The sequence below is a fragment of the Callorhinus ursinus genome, unplaced genomic scaffold (genome assembly GCF_003265705.2).
Source record: "Callorhinus ursinus isolate GAN/ISIS: 27379988/994484 unplaced genomic scaffold, GSC_fseal_2.0 scaffold9, whole genome shotgun sequence".
NCBI lineage: Eukaryota > Metazoa > Chordata > Mammalia > Carnivora > Otariidae > Callorhinus > Callorhinus ursinus.
The window spans coordinates 18150609-18174837 of NW_027397071.1; the positions used below are offsets into that span (position 1 = coordinate 18150609).

Here is a 24229-nt window from a genome sequence, read left to right on the forward strand (position 1 = left end):
TTTATCCATTTTCCTTTTGGAGGAAACCACTTCAATTCCTTTTGATTTCCTTCAGTTATATTATTTTAATTAAATTACTCTCTGAACCATGCTTAAATTTTCAATTCCCTTTGAACTATAGTAGAAATGACCTGCAGATATTCAGTAAAGACTTGACCTGTAAAAGACAGAAATGATATGGTCCTCTAATGATAGCTTCTTGTGTATATGATCCAGAATGCACGCACCTGACACCTGCTGAGAAAGGTACTAGGATCAGGGTTACTTGCATACCAATCACTTATTCTGACATATCATGTAATGATACGGTAGATGTAGACTCTTCGTAACCCCATTGTCTTGCTTATATCCACCGTATGATCAAAGATGACAATACTCATTAGTTAGTCATGTTAGACCAGCAAGCTATTTATCCTGTTCTCCCGACATTAGTTTTTGCTCTCCGGATAAAATACTTAATAATTATCTATAGAAATTTAGAAAAGACTTTAGGATATCTTTTAGAAAGGATAATAAAGCCGAACATCCCCATTTTAGAGATGAAAAATCAAGACCCAGAGAGTCTTAATATTGCATTTCAGCCATGATAAGATATACATCATTATTCATATGTTAGCATCTCTAAAATCAATGTGTTTTCTATAATGAATTGCATTGTACTGTGGTTGTTGGCCAGGTGGCAATCATGATATAGTTGCCTGGTATGCATGAACTTGATGGCATTACTGGATAACTGTAACTTCATGTTTCAGTAAGTGGGCCACTTCAGGATCATTTGAGTAAAGCATAATTCCTGGTCGAGGTCTAAAAACTTGTGTTAGTACCTTCTAGTGAGACATACAGAGTATCAGCCGTAAAATTCATATATCAGATGCTGATGGCTTGGAAAACAATCCTGGAGTTAATAGTAGAGCATTCTTTTAAAGACAAGCTGCCACAGAGGGCAATAATATTGGGGAAAAGAGGCCCATCAACTACTTTTAGTCAAAAATTGATTCAGAGCAATTGGACCTGACGTATTTTCATCTTTACACTTTATAACATTGATATGTGAGAAATCTATGTCTAAGTAAATCTGAAAGAGCGCCTGTGATAAGCATAAAATCAAAATTCTAAGTGATGCGGGAACATTATGGCATGGTTTGACAAACTTTTCTTTGTGAGTGCAACACTCTTTCTTCTAAACAATTATGAATATAATCAGCTCTGATTCATTCTTGTTTCTTCAGCTGTTTTTCTATAAGCCAAGTTATTATCCATTCGTACTCTGAAGTAAAAAACCAAGATGTTCCAATTTTGATGAAGAAATCTAATCTTTATTTCTATGATGTTAGCACAATATACTCACACAATAGCTTTAATCTGTACTTAACAAAATACATTATAGCACTTTACAAACTTTATCAGTTTGGAAAACATTGCATAACATTTTATTAAACACAATACTTTATATATATTATATATATTTTCATAATTTTATTTACTTTAAAAAGATAATTACTCTCTTTATTCAATACTTGGTTTTCTCAGTAAAGCACAGCCTAACAAAGGAAGAAGTGCTCTCATTAGCAAATCAGATAAATAGAACACTAAGAAGAGATACCACCTGTTAGTCTCATTTATTTTAAATTAAGGTACCAGTGGAATGTAAACAAATATTTTTTTGTAATTTTTTTTTACAAAAGATGTATTATCAAATATACATGCAGAGGTCTGAGTTCTAGCGACTATCATTATATTTCCTTAACAATGTGGTACAATTGGTTCAGTCATTAAAAACTGTAGCCTTTGGCACTTTGAGTAGAAAAAGAATATATCAATATTTATGTAAAGAAAAAAAAAACCCTCAATGACTAGAGAAGTACTTTAAAATCTTTTGTTAAGAAATAGGAAAGATTAGGAAACATCTTACTGCACCTGAAATGCTGCAGCTTTTTTTTTTTCTTCAGAGTACTAAAACCAGTCCACCTTTCTCTCTATGAAATGGCAGAAGCCAGTAGGAGTGTGGTGACGGTGGTAGTGGTGAGAAGTGGGGAAGGCAACGTTTTACTCCCACTCCCCTCTCTGAGGAGGAAATTGCCAGAAGGGATATAGTTGAATCATATTTTATTGCCAGAGTTTTCAATTCTGCTGGTTTCAGCTAAATCCCTAATGCTTTTATGCTTTTAGGAGGTTGGTGACTCTAGAAAGCTTTGCCCTTTTCCTGTAGAAGTTGATAATGATATGATAGTCTTTATCTCTAAACAAATCCTTCTGTTCTCATGGAAAACGAAACAGATCAGATCAACCAGCTTTGTTGTTACCTCCTATCCCCTTGGCAATCATTGAGTGTATATTAGAATTCTTAAGAAATGGTGTAAAAAAGGTTTGATACTAAGTTCCAAGAACCAAGTTATTTCTCCATACTTAAATTTTTAAGTTGGAAAACACCTCCAAGTGTTCTGGTTTTATCTTCTTCTCATTGATAGTATTGGTTTCCTTTGATTTAGGCTGAAGGCTTTATTCAGGATAGGTAGCGAAACTTGTTTGCACATTAAGCACAAAATAGTGCCTATTTAGAGATTTTGAAGAAATACATTCTTAATTTATACTGTGAGATATTTTCACTTATCAATTTGCATTTTTTTTTCAGATTCTTCCTGTTGATGTCCAATTAACAAAAATATCTGAGGGAAGAAGGTAAAACCCAACCCCTGTTGCTCTAATTTTCTGGTTGTTAGTATATCAAAAATTAATAATCTGGAACAAAATGAAGTTTTTGGATTACTTGTTAAGATAGCAACCAAAGCCAGCTGGTTGGAGTCATCCAAGGGTAGACTCAACCAATATTGCTGGCAATGTAACCCACAATGTCAAGTGTTGGTTCAGATTGGTTGTTTATAAATTCACAGAGATATATTTTGCTCAAGGAATGTCAACTGTTATTCTTGCTTTAAAAATAGAAAAACATATCCATAACATCAAAAAACGTTTTTAATTAATAAATAAATGAGGAGCCATAAAATGCAAAATATGATCACAACAATTTCAAAAGACTCTAAAATGATGTATTTTTAAAATGATGCAAATTTACTCACTAAAAAACAGAATCAGTAATAGTACCTATACTTAAATAAAAAGTAAGCAGCAAAAAATAAAAACCCCCAAAAAACCTATGTAGAAAAGTACTAGTTATTCCCTCTCACTGAAAATATTCCTACACAATTTTTGTTGTCGAAGAAAGCATAATTTTGAAGAAATGCACAAAACCTTTTCATTTTTTTTTGACTGTGACAGAGCCACTACAGAGAAGCTGCGGGGTGTCCTATTCTAACACAAAGCAGCCAGCATCTTCTTAATACAGTAGCATTTCTTTGACAAGGAATTGCACACCACTATTTCACAGCTAAATAGAATTTGAGAGTTTACATGGTATATGTACTATAATAATCAGCACCACCCTTACTGAGCTTTAGGTGCAGATTCTGCAAAATGAATATATAATACTGCATGGCCTCTGCTGTAGGGAAACATGGGTTCTGGATTCCCACAGCTAATTATAAAGAAAAATCCCTAAAGTTGGCACATTCAGGAAGTAAAATAGTATACACAGAAGGAAACCACTTTCTTCTGACACTGCCTTCTGCAAACCTTTTGAGTTTGAAGATAGGTCTTAAGATTCTTCACATTATCACATTAATTAGGTTCTTTCATTGTGCTTTTCCCTCTCCTTGGTGTGAAATCTACAAGCTTGAGTGTAGTAGTTCTCAAGAGTCATTGAGCTCCGGGCTGATGGTAGATGACCCAGTTTGATGAGAAGGTTTCTCAATCCGCTGGAACAGAGCACAGATAGAATCAACACGCGGTCTTTTGGGGGTTGCTCAAGTGACTGAATTTCATCACTCAGTCTTTGTAAGCCCGTGTTGGGGAGGTTCCCTTGTAGAAGATATTTCTAGTGTTCTCAGGGCTGTTACTTCTTTCAGGGATTAAGATGATGTTGCCCTTTCTCCGCAGGGTAGAGTCGCGGGAGGAAGAAATGGACAGCGTCTCTGAACCAATTTCGCTGCCCTCTACTGGGGTGACCCGGATGGTGGTGATTCCATGGTGGTGATGCTCATTGTTATCTATGTTGCTTCTCTTGCGATCTCCAGAGCCAAAACTGTCTTTCAGAGACTCACAGCTTTCTGAGTCCCTGTTGAGATCATTGAGCTCGTAAGTTTGGCGAAGGCTGCCTTTTTCAGGGGCTTTCCATTTCCAGGAGCCACTACCTTCACCCTCGGTGGACGGGATCTGTATGATGGGCCTGTTGTTCTCTGGGTGAGCCTCAACCCTTACGATCCCACTGGGTTCATGGTCTGTCAAGGTTTTGTAGCGGATGGAGCCAGTGCAGGAGACCGTGCTGCCTTCGGTGTTCTTGGGGCTGCTTTGGAGGACGCCCTGCTGCTTGGACATAGCGATTACTTGCATGATTCGGGGCTGACTGTTGCTTCTATTACAGGCCACAGTCTTCTCGGCAGCTTTCAACCACTTGGCTCGAGCAGAGCTGCTTTTGGGGGAGGTGCTTATGTTTTCCTGGGTCTCTTCGGGGATGTGCACTAACTGTGAGGACCCAGGGCGTGACTGAATGGACACTCTGGGTCCCCCAGGCATGCTATTGTTACACCCGGGAACAGTGCCAGGCTGGACCTTGAGGTACTGATTGCTGGGAGCATGGTGGTCTCCATTCACCCCCACCCTGGAGGGCTCTGAACTTGACCTCATTTCTATGGATCTGGGTGGTGACTGTCCAGGCTCAGTCTCTATAACTTGCAGGGACAACTTCCGACTTTCATTCTTATTCTTCCACTGGGTGAGAAGCTGCTTTGATCGAGCAGAATCCATAGAGGCATGAATGGAGGCATTTCTTCTGACAGGGTCTTCAACAGATGGGGTGTTGGCTCTAGGTAGGGTATTGCTAAAGGTAACCATGTTCTCCTTCCCCATGGGGCTCCGTGGAGTGATGATTTCCACGTCAGCATTTGCCCTTTTGAGGTTTGTCAGTGAGCTAGCATCTCTGTGGTTTCGGTTGAGGATGCCTTCTGTGTGAGCAATTCCATCACTGCTGCTGCCATTTTTAGCGGCTAAAACTCGGCTAGGGTCTTGGTTGAGGTCTGTCAGAGATCTGAGGGCATCTCTGTGCTGAAACATACTCTCTTCGCTAGGCAGGAAATTCCCCACAGCGTACAGGCCCTAGTATTGAAGAAAAACAATGAACAGCATGCACTAGAAGACATGGTTACTAAGAATTTGTCCTAGAGGACCCACTGAAGCATATAATAAATAAGGTATGTGCTCTCTATACACCATTGGCTAATACAAATAACAAAAAACCCCAAACTACAATTACTCAGGAAATCATTTGTAAGTTATATCATAAATCACTGAACTAACTGTTCAGAAATCAAGAACCCATTATTTTTTATTAGTTGGATTTTCTCTCCTTTCTCCATCCTACTGAATGTTTTTGTAAATCTTATCCTCTGTATGTTTTGAGAATAAAAGACAGACAATGAGAGAAATGAGGACATTCTTCTGCTTTTCAAAGCAATTCATTTTCCTGGATTTAGGAGCCTCTTGTTGAATGACACCTTGAATAGCTTAACTGATTTATTTTACCTTCCATTTTCAATCACACCTTCTGATGGAAAGCAGGGGAGGTGTGAAAAATATAAAACAACGAATCATTCATAAAGCATGCTATCAGGTTTTGCAGTGAGGTCAGAGACGAATGTTGTTACAACTCAGATCAAGCACAGCCCTGTGTGTTCAGCATTGCACAGAGAATTCTCAAAAGAGAGGTTGGACATCATCACTAGTTTGGAGCACCCACATTCTTTCCTTTAGCTTGGTCTTAAGTTTGGAAGTAATATTTGATCAATTCAGTGCTAGTACACTAAATTTGAGCTGAACTTTATTTAATCTTGTCTTTATACTCAACCTACCAATTTTTGCTATTTTAGATTTGGGGGATAAAACTTTGGATAAGGTAAAGTTTGGATTCAGAATTTTTACAATTTTTACACATGGACAACCAAATCCCTGTTGGATTTTCATCTTCTGAGATGCTTAGTTTAGAGATAATGGGAAAGCAACAGATACCTATTTGGGAGCCAATGTCCATAGATGGCAGCCACTTTTCAAATCAAACCAAAAGAATCCCATGGATTTAACATTTTATAGAGTGCTTAACAATTTATAGTAGCATTGGCTTGGAACTGATGAATTTCCAATTTCAGGGCATAGAGTGGAAACAGAAATGAAGTAAGTCCAGCTTCTGCCTCTCTATTTTAATTCTTGGTTCAAACTTTCTTCTAAATAGTATCTATCTCTGCTCTCACTGCCAGAGCTCTCAGGATGAGCAGTCGCTACCTAATGCTCTATTAATGATTGTATTTAAAGGTCTAAGTTTGGGAAAATCGTCCATTAGACTGTAAGTAAACTCTGCCATATTGTTCGACATGCAGTGCCCAACACTGTGCTCAATAAATATAGTTGCTTCATCCTTGGTGTGATATGAAGTAGCCAGTTATTATTCTCATTTAATAAGTGAAGAAACAGGCTTCTGAGAGGTTATGTAACTTGGCCAAGTGTAAGAGACTTGAGATTCAAGCCCAAATCCTTTGGACTACGGAGCCCAGGCTAATTCCAGGACACCATGAAATCACACCCACACAAAGGCAATGAATGAACTTGAGAGAGGTAGTTCTCAGTCCTCCTTGCCTATTCTGTAAGACACATTGCCAATCAACACTCTCATGGGAAACCCAAGCTTATGCCCAGTTCCTGGCCTGCTAACTTTACTTTGATCAGTTTCTCCTCCACTGAAGAAAGCACGCGCATAAGCAGGAGATTTAAAGTGACAATCCTGACCATGCTAGTTTATAAAAGTGAAAAATAAATCATCGCTTGCTTCAGGGCTTTTACAACTTTTTGTCATCATTGTCTTGTAACACCTTCCACAAACAAGGGCATCAAGATCCCATGATTGAACTGCTGCAATAGATGATTTTCATTTCTCTGTCAGTTTCTCTCAGTTTCCTTGGTGACTGCCTGTTTCTCTGCACGCTGCTGGTGTGTGGGTGTGGCCTGGCTTCCTTTCATTCTTATGACCTGGCAATTTCATATACCTCCATAACCATAATGTTACTTCCACCAGTACTCTCCATGACTTCCTAATCTATTTCTCCACTACAGATTGCCCTTTTGAGCTCCAGATGCAACTCTTCAACTGCCTATCGATCCTTAAATTGAGCTCATCAAACCCTTTTCCTCCACCAACTTGCTTCCTCCTTCCTTGGTCTGCTAATGAAGTCACCATCTGCCCTGTCTTCCAAGCTAGAAACCTGGCCGTTATCTCTCATTCCTTCTGTTACCTCACCTTCCACTTATATTTGCTCTTTCATATGTCTGTCTTTGTGCATGTGCAATTTCTTTGCTTGGATGTCCTTCCTCCTTTCCTTACCCTAAGAAAAAAATTTCTTATTTCTTATTTCTTAAAAACTACATCACTTTTGTGAAGGCTTCTCTAACCTCCTTCTTCAGTGTGCTATTCCCAAAGCATTTTGTTCACACCCTAATATACCATTTAACATCCTGCAACTGTCTATATTCTTATTAGTCTTTACACTGAAAACTCCTTAAGGCTGGGTCTTATTTCTCACTGTATGGATGCTCAGTCTAGTACCTGGCACAGATCAGATATTGAATGAGTGAATGAATGAATGCATGAAATGGACAATCTCAGTTTCCTTCTGCTGAGAATATTACCTCTGAAGGAAGACTGGGCTTGAAAATAGAGTACTGTTGAAGAATTCAGTATTAGTTGGTGCTAATATATCCAGGTGCTACATTTGTGTTGTTGGGCATGTTCTATAAACTTCCACCAAACCTTCACTGTCATGAACTTTACTTTCACTAATACTCACTTTCCTCATCTGTAAAATTATACTAGCAAAAATAGTCTCTGACTCTTTCTGGTGTGTGTGTGTGTGTGTGTGTGTGTATGGGATAAAATGCAATAATCTTAAAGTTGCAGTTGCTAGTCCATGGTAAGGGTTTAAAATATTATTTTGCTAAAAGTGGGATATGTGTTTTGGCTTAGAATGAAGATGCACTCAGAGATTTTCTCACGAATATAAACTACATTGCAAATAAATTATTTACACTATCCACTATTTACACTATCCAGTGTAAAAATGTGCTATGCATGTTTTCCATTTAAACTGTGGTTTTATTCTCAAATGAGAATAGTAAATTATTTACCAAGTACAGAGCAATTCCTCCTCCTATTAAAAAGCCACAGTAGACATCAACTGGGTGATTCTTATACTGAGTTATCCGTGTGAGCCCGCAGATGATCCCACAGATGATAAAGGTGAAGACCAAGAGAGGTTTGAGAAGCTTAGAGGAATCTGTTAATGTGGAATTGAAGTACATCTGAAAAATGAAAGCAATCTGCTAAGTATGTTAGAAAGGTCATTTTACTATTAAATTATAATCATATAAAAAGTTAGACTCAAAGTCTAATTCGTACACTTGACATCAACTTTACTGCTCCATTCCCCCTGCTATGGCTATATTCTATACCTGAAAAAGAAGAAGTACATAGCAAAACTCATCAATAAAAAACAGATCTCATTTAATTACAGGAAAGCTTGAAAGATAAATTGAAGCAGTAGAATTAGCTAGATAACTGTTCAGTTTCCATGTTACTTGTCACATAATTGCTGTCAACTTTTCTCACATAAGACCTGATGGACTATTGTATTAATCAGATACTATGAGGATTCACTGTATATTACTTATCAAGTTTACACTGACTTTGAACTCACTGTTACATAAATACTGAAAGTAAAGCAAATATGTGTGTGTGTGTATGTGTGTGCTTAACACAATTCTTTCAGTTTGAGAATTTATAACATTCATATAGCTCATAAGACCTTGCCATGAGATATATTACACTGAACCGATACCAGGCTGAATAAATATTCTGACTGTGTAGAAATTTCTTTTACTGTAATATTGTGTACAGTATCATTGAATTTCTGCTTTTGATGCAATTGTGTTGAAGGACTGCTGTGTTCAAGTTCACTGTTCTGTTATTACATGGCTATATCATCTAATTAGTCACTTGGAGATGACACTGGTTTGTCTGATATTTTCTAGGACACAGACTGAAGAAAAAGAGCCAGAGACTTACCGAAACGTACACAGCTGCGAAGGCAGCCAGGGTCGCATGTTGAGAAGGAAATGATTTTCTGCCAAAAGAAGACAGTCAAATGATGCCTTCTATTTCAGATCCACTGCTAACAATCATCTCAAGAACGCTGGGTGGTTAAAATGTTTAACTTAAGAGCCTTGAGGCAATACGTGATAACTTTAATTTCTCTTTAGTTTTCTGGGAAAAGATTTGAGTGATAAAATAAACACTGCTAATCAACTATTAGAATTAAAGAATAGTAGCAATGCACTTTCCAATAGAAAGTGCCGGCTTTGGAGGGGATAACTTTGTTACACCATTGGAATGATGGTTGAAAATGGAAGTGGATTGGAAAACATTATAATTGTTCTTTGGTATATTCAAATTATGTCAGTTTAAAGTCAAAGTCCATAAAACCTAGGATTTTAAAGCTTTGAAACTTTTCCTATGCTCCTAAATATATGGTTGCATTTACATAAAACTTGAAAAGACAAAATTATTTTCTCACAGCAATGAGTCTAAATGTAATTTGTACACTTTAGAAAACACAAGAAGTCCAATTTTAACAAAATGTTTCTCTGTATATTCCACTTTAATGTGATTATCCTCTTGAGAATTGCAGAGCATCTTATTTAGTTAAATAATTTAAGAAGAAAGCTGGGAGAGAGGTGGAACACAGGACATGGGAGAAACACTGAAAAGGACAGGTGAAGGAAGAAAAATAGAGATTTCTTTTAATGGATAAAAAATTTAAAAAGATAAAATTCAGTTATATTAATGTCCTCCTAATTATTTGGCACCCAATAAAAAGGATTACCATTTAACACAGACAAGATATGTACAAAGATTGAGAAAGAATAGAGGACATAGATCAAAAGAATAGAGGACATAGATCTTAAATGTAGCGTCAAAATTATTGAATGGACCATGAGAACTTGAATGTGTATAATTACATAATATCAGGTTCTGCTTCTTCAAGGGTACTTATTAACGTATTTTCAAGTCTTAAATTAATCTTGAGAATTCCCTGAACAATAAATGCAATTCTTATAGCAATCACTTATTGCCCTTTGTCCTTTGTAAATTTCTTTCTTTTGAATTTCCAAAACATTATCTCTCGCCAAATAATTTCATTTTTACTTTATTGCTTGAAAAAAACTTAATGCATTGGTATTTTCTTGAGTTTTTCTGTCTTTTATTTTCTAAAATGCAAGGTTAGAAGCTATACTGATCTACTGGGTTTATACAAAGAAGATGCACGTATAAAACTCTACCAAAAGGAAAATTCACATGATTTTTTAAAAATACAACATACAATGGAGATGTAAATATAAATATTTAATTTTCCACTTAAGCAATACAGGACACATATTGACTGTAATTCATGATTATTTATAAACATCCTAAAATGAACCAATTGTGAGAACCTAAAACCACAATGAGGTCTAAGGTAGATCGCAAAACATGAATAGGATTTGGTGATATGAAGATTAGTGGCAAGAATGTGAGGCTGAAATTTGTGAGACAGAAGGATTTGGAATGAGCCACCAAAGAGTTTCTATGGTGTAACCACTAAAGAAATCACTGGATTGAAAATAAAGAAAAGAAAAATAAGAACTAAAATCATTATGTCATTATCAAAAACAAAACCAAAAACAAAAACAAAACCAAAACCAAAAATAAAACCAAAAAATGTATGTCTAAAATGATACCTCATGCTATTCATGAACAATGGAAACACTGACATGGGAAAATTTAAAATCTCAATTTCTGACCTGCCCCTGTTGATAACCGTAAGGTCAGATCCTGAGCAAATGTCTTCTACAATGTAGGAATTTTCTTTGCAAGACACATTCAGAGAGGTGTAGTTTGGCTTGCACACGGTCAGAAAGTATGGTGCCTGATACCCTGTGGAGAGCTGTATGATATCTGTAATGAGAGCTGTGGAGCACAGTCCAAACACATGAACACCTATATGCAAAGGGAAAGAAATTGTTACCAAGTTAGTTCTTAATGTCGACATTGTGCCATCATCAACCACGTTTATTATACATTAATGTGATGACCTGCAAATCTGTCATGATCATTTTCTCTGAGTTTATTTAGAGAAAATAAGGATAGAAAATTCCTAAACCTTTAAACCAGATACTTAATTCCAAAATAAGGGCAATGAGTATATCCAAGGTAGTCATTTGGGGTATTTTTTGTCAGTTTGGTTAAGTAGGACCCATTCTTAATATTATTACCATAGGTCACTTGTCAGACACCTGAGACATGTAAAGATGACCAACTGTGTGATTTGAGGAGGATTAAATATGGCAGAATGAAGCAAAATTCAAAATAATTTAAAATCGCTTAGCATGTTTGAGCTTCCAGGGCTTTCTCTCCCCATACTCCTTAACTCCAGCCACAGTTGCCAAGCTTTACAGAACTGGTTCCAACTCTCCACAAGCTGTAGTCATACCGGGAATGCTAATTAAAACAGAGAAGAAGGCAGGCGGGCCCCATCACGGAAATAATAATCATATCTTGGGTACAGGGCTGTAGGAGACTTCCTGCATATTTGGAATTCAGAGATGATGTTCTTGTATCTCCCTGTCCAAATTCTTTCTTTTGTCTCCTGGGACCAGCCTCAAACCAGAAACTCACAAACTCTGATTCAGGCTTGTTCACTTGAACTCCATTCCTGCTCCAAGTGCCTTGCATGGGAATCTAGCTCTGCTCACATACACATGATCTGAACTCGCCAGCTTCCTCTACATTGTCTCGACACCCTGGATTCACTCTGACTTGATAGTCTGGATTTTGATTCATGATGTGCTCATAGAAACCAATACAAGAGGCAGCTGGATAATTCTTCAATAAATTCCTCCAGACCATGGTGGCCAGCCTGCCTGTTACCCTGTTTTCCACTTTCCTTTTCTGCTTATCCCCACCTAGCAACAATTCTCCCAATTCCTTCTCCACCCGATCACCTGGGATTCAAGACATAGAACCTTTCTACATTCTAATTCCTAGCATCATGCAAGGTCTTGGAGAAGAGTATGCTTCAGTGGGAAAGCCCATCCATTTTTACCTTTGGAGAATGAGAATCTCCAGACCCTCAGAGGATGAGGTTGCTGACTTTGGGACACTGTTCTCTAGGGTAGGATGGACCATCCTCACGGGCACAAAGCTTTTCACAGAGGTTGTATGCCTCTTTGTCCAAAGCATTTGTTACATTAGCGAAATTTTTCTCTGAGATCTGTTATGTGTTCTGAAGATTTCTTTCTTTGCTTCAATTTGTGACCCCTGCTAAGGGGACTATTCTTGGCTTACTATCTCCAAGTACCTTGATTAGTGGAGCAGAGTCTAGGGCATGATTTAGACCAGACTTTTCCTCTAGTGGGAGAGAAGGTTGTATTTAATTATTGCCTAGATATTAGATAAAATTACCTATTCTTTTGAGCTGAGAGGTTACAGGTAAAGTAATTTTACTGACTTACTGGGAATGAATGTAAAACATTCATATTGGTGTGGTATACTGTGTTTTGACTTCTCAACTTGGTTAAAAAAACAAAGAGGTCTGTGACTCAAACATTAAGATGGTCCCAGACTAGTCAGAAGAGATGGGGGTTTAGATAAAAAATAGGAGGTAAAGTTAGAGGATAGAACCACTGAAAAAGCCATGATTCAGTTCTCTATGGTGACATTTCCATGTGCAGTAACTTCTGGATGAAAACACTCCAGGAGAATTGAAATGGAATCATTGATGTGGCTAAACTAATTTCTGAAGAGTTATCCATTCATAATGGCCTGCTGACATTTATTCTCCATTTTAAAAAATGAACACACATCCAGAGAAACCATTTTAAAGTAAATTTATGCTTCCACCACAGCTAAGACAAAAAAATATACTGAAATGCATGGTGTGTTAGCTCTCAAAACAAGGACTATAACTGTAAGTAACACATTACAGACACAAAGCTCTAGTCTTAGTGTTTTAACAGTTTTTTGTATAATGTAAAACTCATCATGTACCCAAAATTATACATCTAAATTATAGCTCTAAAATCTTAATATCTGTAATTAAATATAACATTTCTATTTTGAAAAAAAACAACATTTCCTTTCTTTGTGGTTCCCCACACCCACCAACGAATCTGACGGCTCTTCTAAGGAAGGAGTTGAAATTGCAGCCTCCGGCATTAATGTTGGGCTCCAGTCCAACCCCATTTCTTCTTTTGGACAGGCAACAGTAGAGAATTCCTTCCCCTACCATAATCTGCAAAGACAGGATGGTGTTCAGAAGGGACTCGATGTGTACAAATGAATTCTAAGTTATTTCTTAACATATCATCAGTTCAACAAGGTAAAGATGTATTTTTCTTAAAAGCGTTAGATATGTGAGCAATTTCTCTTGAGTAGTTGAGCGAGCAGTGAGAAGAAGCAATCAGGGCACTGTGGAGAGCACAGGTTGAATCTTCTGTGTGCCTATGTACTGGTCAAGGGTGTGATATCGTCCTGGCATTTTCTTGCTGTTGCAGCGCTCAGTCTTTGGACCTTTGCTCAACAACATCCAGGGATGATGCCTTATTGATTAATTGCGCAGTGACTGATTCTGCCCTAACTCATAGAGTCATGGCATTTCATCTCTTAAAGCACAAAAACAAGATGGTTGGGGGGTTGGGGAGGAATAAAGAAAACACCCGAGCTAGGATTAGAAAATTTACTAGCATGTTATCTCAATAAATCAATCCGGAATTGAACAGAAGTTTCAATCCACGGAGAGCATGCATGAGGTTAGAAAGGAGTGATCTAAAGCCAAGCTGTCCAATAAAAATTTCTATGATGATAAAAATATTTTCCATCCTGCCCAATAGGGTTGCCACTACCCACATGTGGCTATTGAGCCTTGAAGTTTAGCTACTACAACTGAGGAGCTGAATTTTTTATTTCATTTCACTGTATTTAATTAAGTATTTAAAATTTAAATCAATTTAGACTTAACATGGAAAGAGCCACATGTGGTTGGTAGCGATTTTGTTGAAGAATGCTGGGTACTATTTCTTAGGTATAAGATTAGAAAATGTGTTTACAGGGGTCTAGGTGGCTCATTCGGTTGAGTGTCTGACTTGATTTTGGCTCAGGTCATGATTTCAGGATCGTGAGACTGGGCTCCACGTGGGGCTCTGTGCTAGACATGGAGATTCTCTCTTAAGATTCTCCCTCTCTCTCCAACCCTCTTCACCCTGTGCTTTCTCTCTCTCTCTCAAAAAAAAAAAAGGGTTTACAATGGACTGAGAGCCATACTGTAGATTCAGAAGGATTAACATGTTAGATGAAGATGTTAAGATAAAGAAAAGTGTATTTGCTGTAGGATTCTAAGACATAGGACATCAAGAAAGAGACCCAATACATTTAGGCATCATTTCCTTCAAGAAGTTTTCTTTGAAACACCCTACATCACCCTAAGTTGAATTATGTCTCCTTTGTGGCTTCCTTAGCACATCATCCTTCCTTTTTAGCATAGCTTGGTTAAAGGACACTTCAGTTGTTCCTTTGTTTGTCTCTCACTAGACTATAAGCCCTGAGGGAAGAGCCATTTCTTATTTACCTTTTATTCTCACTGTCTAGCACAATGGTTGGCATTGTGGGATTTGCATTTGTTACCTTCACTGTGGGATGCTTATTGGCTAATTACCGTGGGCATTCAGGCCTTTAGTTATGCTGTACAAGAGAAACAGGATTTGAAATTATAAGTTTTATTTATGTAAAAGAATTTCAAATTTTTAAGATTATCATGCTTAAGAGATTATTGTGAAATGCGACATTGACTTGTAGAAATGTGTGGAGCTGAGAAGAGTCAAATTATAGGAGATACTGGCAGTCTCTTAGATACAAGTGATGATGCCACTTTAAAGGTCATAGTCACGATAAGGGGCTCAAACAGATTTCCCAAGGGAAACTTCCCAGTTCTCATTACTAGCTTTAAACATTTGTTTTATGAAGTATTTAAAATTACAGTTTTTTTTAAACTAATGACAGTAAGCCTACGACCTTCTGTTTTGAGTGTTCAATCTGCTATATTTAATTCTGTAGGTATTATGGTATGTATATAATTATAAAGAACTTTAATTTGTATAAAAAATAACTTTCTTAATGGAATTCTACCAATAACCACACATGTGTGAAAATCATGTGGCATATATGATAAATATCCTGAAGATCAATTGTATAGAAATCATCAAAAGACAGTTTTTTTTTCAAATCATTGAACAGTGAGTTAATTTGTACTTCTTGAAAAATATCATCCTACATTATCACTTTAAGTTAGACATAGAAACACAATAGGTCCTATATTCTGCATAGATAGATGTGACATGATATACCACACACATAAAATAAGATAATGGTTATCTCAAATTCATCATTTCAAGAAAATTAACCACTCATCCTTGAAATGCACTGTTGTATGGTTAAAGATATTGACTTCATCTTCACTTCCTCAAAATAATTCTGTGAATAATTTTTTTCCTCTTTTCAATTATATATGTAATGATTCACATTTTGTCCATGAATGCTAAATTATATAAGAATCTATTTGTGTAGTGCCATTAGGGAAATGTGTCTTATCATACAACACAATAGTCATTATCTCAAATGATCTTGAGATTTCAGAAGTTTTATTTTAGTTTTCTAATATGCTCAAAACTCATATGTCAAGAGAGTGCTTTAATACTCTTTGGCTTGATTATAGATAGAGGTTTCTTGTCATTATTTTGACATCACCCAACTGTCCTCTCTAAGAAACATTAATTTTCTCCTCACACTTCTATTCATTTAACCTTGATCTACATGTCACTGCATGAATTTTTAAAGTGGTTCAATTTTGTCCAAAGATGGAATTCTCCTCGGGGTGGGGGGGAGATGTTTCCTAATGTATTTCTAAATACGCCTGCTCGTTTCCTCATTCTAAATGGCATCCCGGTTGTGCTAAAATACGGTTTCAGAGTTTAGGCTTTGACAATAAAATTATTTGTTGCTTTTGTCATTTGTAAATAGGAAACAATTTCTGACAAGGATCTTTTCACAATATTCTATTTAATCTGTATACAGGCCAAAAAAGAATTTTTTTTTTTTTTTTTTTTTTTTTGCTTGTTGAATATCATGGGCAGGTTTTTGGAAGAGATTCTGAAGTGGCTCTGCTTCAGGGGAGACACAGTGACAAATATATTTCTTTTTACTAATCATATGGGCACTGCCCTAGGAATAGCCACCACAGGGAGAACTCACAATCAAAAAGTCTTTGTTGGGGCGCCTGGATGACTCAGTCCACCAAGTGTCTTCCTTTGGCTCAAGTAATGATCCTGGAGTCCTAGAATGGAGCTCTGCATTGGGGTCCCTGATCAGTGGGAGTCTGCCCCTCCCTCTCCATCTGTCCCTCCCCTCAGCTCATGCTCTCTCTTGCTCTCTCTCTCTCTCACTGTCTCTTTCAAATAAATAAATAAAATCTTTAGAAAAGTCTTTGTTTTGAGAACAGCAAAAGAGAATGACAAAAAGTGTAATATTTATCATAGTATCTTCAGTGTTTAAATTTGCAGTGAACGTCTTTTGGAAACCCTAATACATTTAATATTGTACATTTTGATTGTCCTAAAGATAAGGTTACTGTCTAGGAACTATAATCAAATTCCAATAGAATCCTCCTATAAAGTTAGATATACTTATTTTTTAATAAAATGTAATAAAAGTTTACTTCCAGCAAAGAGAAAGTATACATTATTTCTGTTCATATAGATTACATGAAGATTTATGATATCCTGTGTTGTTTTCCCTGAGACACAATCTCCAAAGGACTGAACAAAATGCTTGTTTCATTATTACTTTAAAGTAAATGAAAAGTGAGTATTAAGGATGAAATTTTCCAATTTAAGGGCAATTTCAGAGACATAAGAAAATGTATTTCACAGACATGAAAGGAATTTTTACAGTTTCTGGTACAAGATCATTAAGACAGGTTATATTTTTAAAATGTCTCTCAAAGCATTTTAAAAAATCTGAAAAGCAGCCTTTCGCCGCGTCGCCGGTGCCTGCGCCGCTCGCTCTTCCTCGCCTGTCCTCTCCCAGCCGAACCCGGGGGACCAGAGCGAGGCGCGGGGACCATGTTCCGACGCAAGCTGACAGCCCTCGACTACCACAACCCGGCTGGCTTCAATTGCAAAGATGAAACAGAATTTAGAAACTTTATCGTTTGGCTTGAAGACCAGAAAATCAGACACTACAAGACTGAAGACAGAGGTAATTTAAGAAACATCCACAGCAGTGACTGGCCCAAGTTCTTTGAAAAGTATCTCAAAGATGTTAACTGTCCTTTCAAGATTCAAGAGCGACAAGAAGCAATTGACTGGCTTCTTGGTTTAGCTGTTAGACTTGAATATGGAGATAATGCTGAAAAATACAAGGACTTGGTACCTGATAATACAAAAAATGCTGACAATGCAGCTAAAAATGCAGAGCCATTGAACAACTTGGACGTAAATAATCCTGATTTTAAGGCTGGTGTAATGGCTTTGGCTAACCTTCTTCAGATTCAGCGTCATGATGATTACTTGGTAATGCTTAAGGCAATTTGCTCTTTGGTTCAGGAGCGCCTGACCCAGGATGCAGTTGCTAAAGCAAATCAAATGAAAGAGGGCTTGCCTGTTGCTTTAGACAAACATATTCTTGGTTTTGACACAGGAGATGCAGTTCTTAATGAAGCTGCTCAAATTCTGCGATTGCTGCATATAGAAGAGCTCAGAGAGCTACAGACAAAAATTAATGAAGCCATAGTAGCTGTTCAGGCAATTATTGCTGATCCAAAGACAGACCACAGACTGGGGAAAGTTGGAAGATGAACATTTTAGGATTTCAGCTTCTCACCTACTTAGTACAATTGGGAACCATTTACGCTCTGGCATGTGTTTGGAAATCAAATGTCACATTTTCAAGGAAAAATCCTAGAAAATTGACTGTTCTCGAGATTTACCATCATTGCTTTTTCTTTAATAAAGTTCAGGAAAGTGAAAAAGAAATCTGAAAAGCAAACACTAAGTGATTTATATTTAAATGCCTGTATCAAAAATCAGTTGATCTTCTTTTGTTCATGTAAAGATTCTTTTAAAAAATATTGCTGACATGAGGTCTTTTGTTTTGCTTGCTCTTCTGTCAGATGAGTGGGTGAATACAGTGCTTCTCCTCACAGAAGTGGCCTTTATTTTTTTTTAATTTTTTTATTTAAATATAATTTAGTTAACATACAGTATATCATTAGTTTCAGGGGTAGAATTTAGTGATTCATCAGTTGTATATAACACCCAGTGCTGATTATATCAAGTGCCCTCGTTAATGCCCATCAGAACTGGGCTTTAAAAACCCTTTCCAAAAGAAGGATTCTTCTTGTTCTCCTCCTCCTCACCACCCCATTTTGTAACAGGTTTATGCTACCATATAGATAAAAAGAAAACAGCATCCTTGAAAGTTGGCAATTAGAGTCTACTTGTTATTTTTCACCTTCAGGAACAGAGAAGAAAGAGATTAGAGTAGTAACTATGTAGTAAGATTAGAGACAGAGTTATGGATCTGGAACAAGAAGACTATAGACCCCATAAGACCAATGTTGAGAAAATGAATGTTTTGGGAGAAGTCCTTAAAGATAGAGGAGAAAATGAAATTGGAAAGAAATCTAGAAGAAGTATGACATATGTTTGGAGAGAAGGGTGTGAAAGCAGTATTTGATGTGAGCAAAATCAAGATTTGTTTTACCACTGAGTTGGTTATCCAGAGCTATGAACCCATTGTGGAAGAAAAGAACCACTGACTTCCTGGAGTATTGTGGAGCTCTAAGTGATATGGAGGAACTTAGGGACCCCAGAATATAAATATTTCCCTAGTTTGCCTCTTGTTCTATTAAGAGGCTTGCAGCCACTATGGGGGCCCTGTGGAGACTCTGAGATTTAGTGGGCCCTTTGTAGGAGGAATTGGCACTGGGCTCCCGAGGTCCAACGTGGTGAGTGGCAGCCATGGCAGATTTGCCCTGTCATTTCTCAAGGTTCAAGGAAGAAAACTTTGGCCTGGAAGCCCTGGAACACATCCCTAAATGGCATATTGAGAATTTTTTAAGGAAATGAAGGATTCACAGATGCAGGAACACAGCAATGAGACCAAGGTCATTGTCCCCAGGATGTGTAACAGTGTCAGCAAAGGGATTGATGTGAGGTAAACGGTGTCACCAACAAGTGCCACAATTAGACTTGCTTTCCTAATAACTTAATAAAATACCCTAAGGAAGAAAGTCTTCTGGACATATAAAAAACAAATTATTTAAATGATTAAATATCAAACATAGTCTTGTGTTAAATAACACAACATGTTCAACATGAACATTTGTACAGAATTTTATTTATTTTATTTCAAGTATTCTATTACAATAAATTTGGGGGTTACACCCCAACTAGGAGAAATGCTTTCTGGTGTAACAGTTTAAAGCATACATTCTTTTTGCTCTTATCAAATGACTGATGGTATGGATTTTTTAATAAGTCATTAGAGAAATGACAGGAAAATGCTGTTATTCTGAGCAACACTGCATTTAAATATCTTTTATTAGAGTCTCAGCTATTTCCAAGCACATCATTAATAGTTCCAATCACCCTGGAGTTAACTGGAGTTCAAAAACTCATTAATTTACAAAGGATTTTGAGACCTTTTAAGTATGATAAAGTTGTATGGAATATTAAGTTCTATTTTACCTCCTGAAAATGTTTTGTATAATTTATTTAGAGTGTAAACATATGCTGTAATTATTTAATGCAGGGGAAATGTTGAAAAAACAAATTCATAGCTACATAAAAGTATAAACTTTGGAAGGCTTATGTATAGACTTTTCTAAAATTGCTGATGTGCTGAACCAGAATTGGCCGATTCATTAGGGAATCTTGTAAAAACTCCATTCAAATACAGCTTTTCATTTAATAACCACTTCCTCTGACATTCATGAGCATGATAAAAGCAAACTAAGAGCTCCTACTGGTAGAAATAAATATTATTAACCTTGAAATATGTTTCTTTTTTAAAAATTTTTTAGTTATGTTAATCACCATACATTACATCATTAGTTTTTGATATAGTGTTCCATGATTCATTGTTTGTGCATAACACCCGGTGCTCCAAGCAGAATGTGCCCTCTTTAATACCCATCACCAGGCTAACCCATCCCCCCTTGAAATATGTTTCTTGTCCTTTATGTGGGATTCTGGGCACAGAAGAGATGGTGGAAAGGCTTGTCCAGTCTTACTATTAATGGATTAATGAAAATGTGTTTATTCATAATGTGTAAGTTCGCAAACTAAAAATAACTATGTTTTAAATTCAACCCCAGTAAGTTAGGGCATTTCTTTACAGTATATATTTAAAAATACAAACGCCTGTCTTGCATCTATTTTATTTTGGTGTGTGCACACATGCGTGAACCAACGTGCAAGTAATGTGAGTTGTGCCCTTTTTACCTTGTAACTGTTGGTGCTCAGTGCTCATAATCAATAAAAAGTGCTAATCCAGTACAAAATGAAACTGTAAGTGATATCAAGATGCTTTTTGAGAAGAAAGTTCTTGGCTATATAATTAATTTGTTTTTCCCTTCCAGCTTTCCAGACTTCAGAGATACCATATCAACACATTAATTAGGAAGTATATCAGAAATGTCATATTAGCTATTCAAGGGGAATTATGCAGTTACAAACATTTTTTTAGAATGATTTGTAAAACTGAACATTAGAGATCCATCAATTTTGCAATTATACAATCTTAACTTTTAATGCCAGTGATTTTCAACTATTAAGTCACATGACATTTTCAAAATATCTCAAAGACATGATCTTTTTGTTCCAAGATGTTGAGTTCACTTTTTGTTTGTTTTTAACCCATTTGTTACACACTTGCGGTCATTCTTAGTTTTTTGGGGACTGGCAGACATAATTTGGGGGCAATTCTTACCGTAATTGCAGGTCCAGCAAAAGCCAAGCTCAGCAACATGAGGAATGGAATTGCCTCCTGGGTTGGCTCAATATACGGCATGCTAAGACTCCGGTCATAGCAGCTAAATCCAGAGTGCACAGGTTTGAAGACATCCGTGAGTTCAAGGAAATACAGGCTAACCACCGATGATGCCAATATAGGCAACTGAGAAGGAAGGATATAGAAGAGCAATTTATTATGGTGCACGGGTCACACATAGGACCAGTGCATCTTTAAGACGAAACAAATGGCTATTTCCCCTTCTCTCACCACTCTCCTCTGATCTCAGACTTAAAACCTTTCATAAATGCTATGGCTTCTGCTTTCAGAACATCTAATTCACCTACCTCTGTCACCAGCCTGCCATGAGCCCATGTCTTGTCCCTCACCTTTGCTCTCAGATCACCTCCTAACTGGTGTTGTACTTTCAGTCTTCTCTCCCCACCCCACCCCTCCATCCATTTTCCACCCAGCAAACCAAGGGGTCTTTGGAAAATATTTTTGATCATATCCCTCCCTATCTTAACCACTATAGTGCTTTCCATTCTGCCTGAATAATATCTAAATGTCACACCGTGGAGTATAAATTTCTGCATGAACTGGCTCTTGTTTCAGTTTCTTACATCTTCTTGTACAATGTTTTTACAACTCCCCGGCCTTCTGCCCACTATAATCTAATTGGTTTCCACACTTTTCCCAAACAGTCACATTCATTTCTACTTAGTGTCCTTTGCGTTTGCCGTTTCTTCTTCTTTTTGTGCTCCTCGTCTGGCTCTTTGTATAAACTGGCTTCTTTTCATCATTTAATGATGACTTCCTGTCATCAGGTCTCCCAACAGCCAGACAAGGCAACACGGGCCCTTCCCAGTGCCACCGGGCCTAGTGGGAAGTCAAAGGTGAAAGGCAGAAGGACTAGACAAGATGGTGAGGCCCACAGGAAAACAAAAGCTGGGAGTCAGAGTTCAAAATCCATGGTCCCCAAGGGCAAGAATGGTGCTGCTTTTCCAGCCAAAACAAAGAAGACAGTTGCCCTAAAGAAGTCGCTGACCATGCGGCCAAGGAGAGGCCCAAAGCCAAGGCCGCTGCTCCTCTTAGGGGTGGCAAGTCTAAGATGGTGCGTGAACCCCTGGCCAGGAAGACAGAGGCCCCCAAGGGCTCGAGGAGGCTGGGCATGCCCACCAATGCCTCATCGTCCAAACTGGCTAGTAGGAAGGCAGAGGCTGAAAGCTAGAGCAGGGGTGGAGACACGGAGATCCTGCCTGAGCTTTTATTCCCAATAAACTGTCACTCTATTTAGTTCATTGTAAACTATTTATCAACAAAGGCTTCCCCCTGACACACACACACAAAGGTAGCCCTTGATCCATCCTTCCCTCTCTGCCCTTATCATCTTGCTTGATTTTCTTCATGGCATCGATCATTAACCAAAATTACCTTGTCAGTTTAATACTTCACCTGTTTATTTTTCATTACCGTTTCTCCATCTCCCACTGAAATACATGTTCCATGAAGTGAGAGTCTGCCAGTGATATTTATTTATTGCTGAGTCAGGGCATAGAATTGTTCCTGGCACATGGTGGTAATGTAGTACATCTTTTAATAATTTAATACTGCAATAAATGCTTGTTGATAAATGACTGATTGAATAAGTTAATAACTAGACTAGAGTTATCAGATTTAGCAATGAAAATACAGGTCACCCAATGAGATTATAATTTCAGATAAGCAATGAGCAATTATTAGTATAAGTATGTCCCATGCAATATTTGGAGGATACTTATGCTAAAAATTATACGGTTTATCTGAAATTATAATTTCACTGGACGTCCTTTAGTTTGTCTGGTTAAACCTAAATTACACATTTACCTTTGAGACTTTGTATTATGGATTCAATTATTTATTCACTCAACCTACAATATGCCAGGTACCATGTGGATGCTAGCTATCATATGGTTGAACAGGGCATGGGCTTGGCCAGCAAGGATCATAAGATTATGAGACACCTGCTCTCAACTTAAGAGAAAATACTGCATGTACATTGATGGTAGACCTTTCAGAATCTGAAAATTCAGATTAAATCGCACATATATTAAGAATTGTTTAGCTTAAGGCTTTGTTACTTGTGGAGGATAAAAGATTTAGATGACTAAACAGAGCAGGTTTTTGATGAAGACATTATTGACCATCCATGATATCTGGTTGTTCAGTTAAAAAAATAAATTTACAAAACAGCATTATGCCTTCTATTCCCACGGGTCTTTTTATAATGAGGTGAGAATTAGGTTTATTAGAAAAACTATGTATAGATATTAATTTGGCATTGTCCTCCTGTTTTTCAGATTGATGCTTTTCAATAGAACAAAAAGTACATCAAAACACTCACATTTCTCCCATTAGAACCCATGATCATTTGATCACTCCAAATATCTGATCATTTCTCCCCACCACTCCTCTCCTGTAATACACAACTAGGAGCTTTCAGTTTCAACCAATAAAGAAAGCATCACTTCATGCTGCATGTGCGTGTTTGAGATTTTTCACTCAAATCCACTTAAATATATTTTACTTTTAATTTAACAAATAATGCATATAGCCCTTATTATGTGCCATCAGTTTTCTGTCTTAGAAACCTTAAATAATTTTATTAAATCATTTTTAACTCATTTAACTTAAGACTTTTTATTATGATATAACATAGGTGCTATTATTATCCTTGTTTTGTAGGTGGATAAGCCCAGTCTCCTCTAGTAAGTGGCAGAGGTAGCTTTTGAGCCCATGAATTGTAACTCCAAAGTCTTATTTCTTAACCATTATTCTACGTTTTTTTTTTTTTTTTCCAAAAATGGGATTAGAGTTTTAGGATAATGAAATACAACTAGCATCAATTAATGGGGGGTGTTGTTTAGCTTAAAGTTCTGTTTAACTAAGGGTTTCTCTTTGCAAATCTTTAGATAAAAATAATGTATCACTTTAGCA

At 37.1% G+C, this 24229-nt stretch overlaps 1 protein-coding gene and 1 pseudogene across 1 annotated transcript in view; one reads left to right on the plus strand and one right to left on the minus strand.

The window, feature by feature from the left end:
• Positions 1-1294: 1294 nt before the first annotated feature.
• Positions 1295-24229, minus strand: part of PLPPR4 (phospholipid phosphatase related 4) — a 44156-nt gene continuing 21221 nt past the window's right edge. The window contains exons 2-7 of the mRNA XM_025872577.2: positions 21233-21418; positions 13352-13481; positions 10993-11188; positions 9218-9275; positions 8281-8454; positions 1295-5208 (exon numbers count right to left, since the gene is read on the minus strand). Of these exons, the coding sequence (XP_025728362.1) occupies positions 3883-5208; positions 8281-8454; positions 9218-9275; positions 10993-11188; positions 13352-13481; positions 21233-21418 (2070 nt within the window). The 3' untranslated portion in view covers positions 1295-3882. The remainder of the gene's footprint in view (positions 5209-8280; positions 8455-9217; positions 9276-10992; positions 11189-13351; positions 13482-21232; positions 21419-24229) is intronic.
• LOC112824616 (RNA transcription, translation and transport factor protein pseudogene) lies at positions 17283-18212 on the plus strand (annotated as a pseudogene).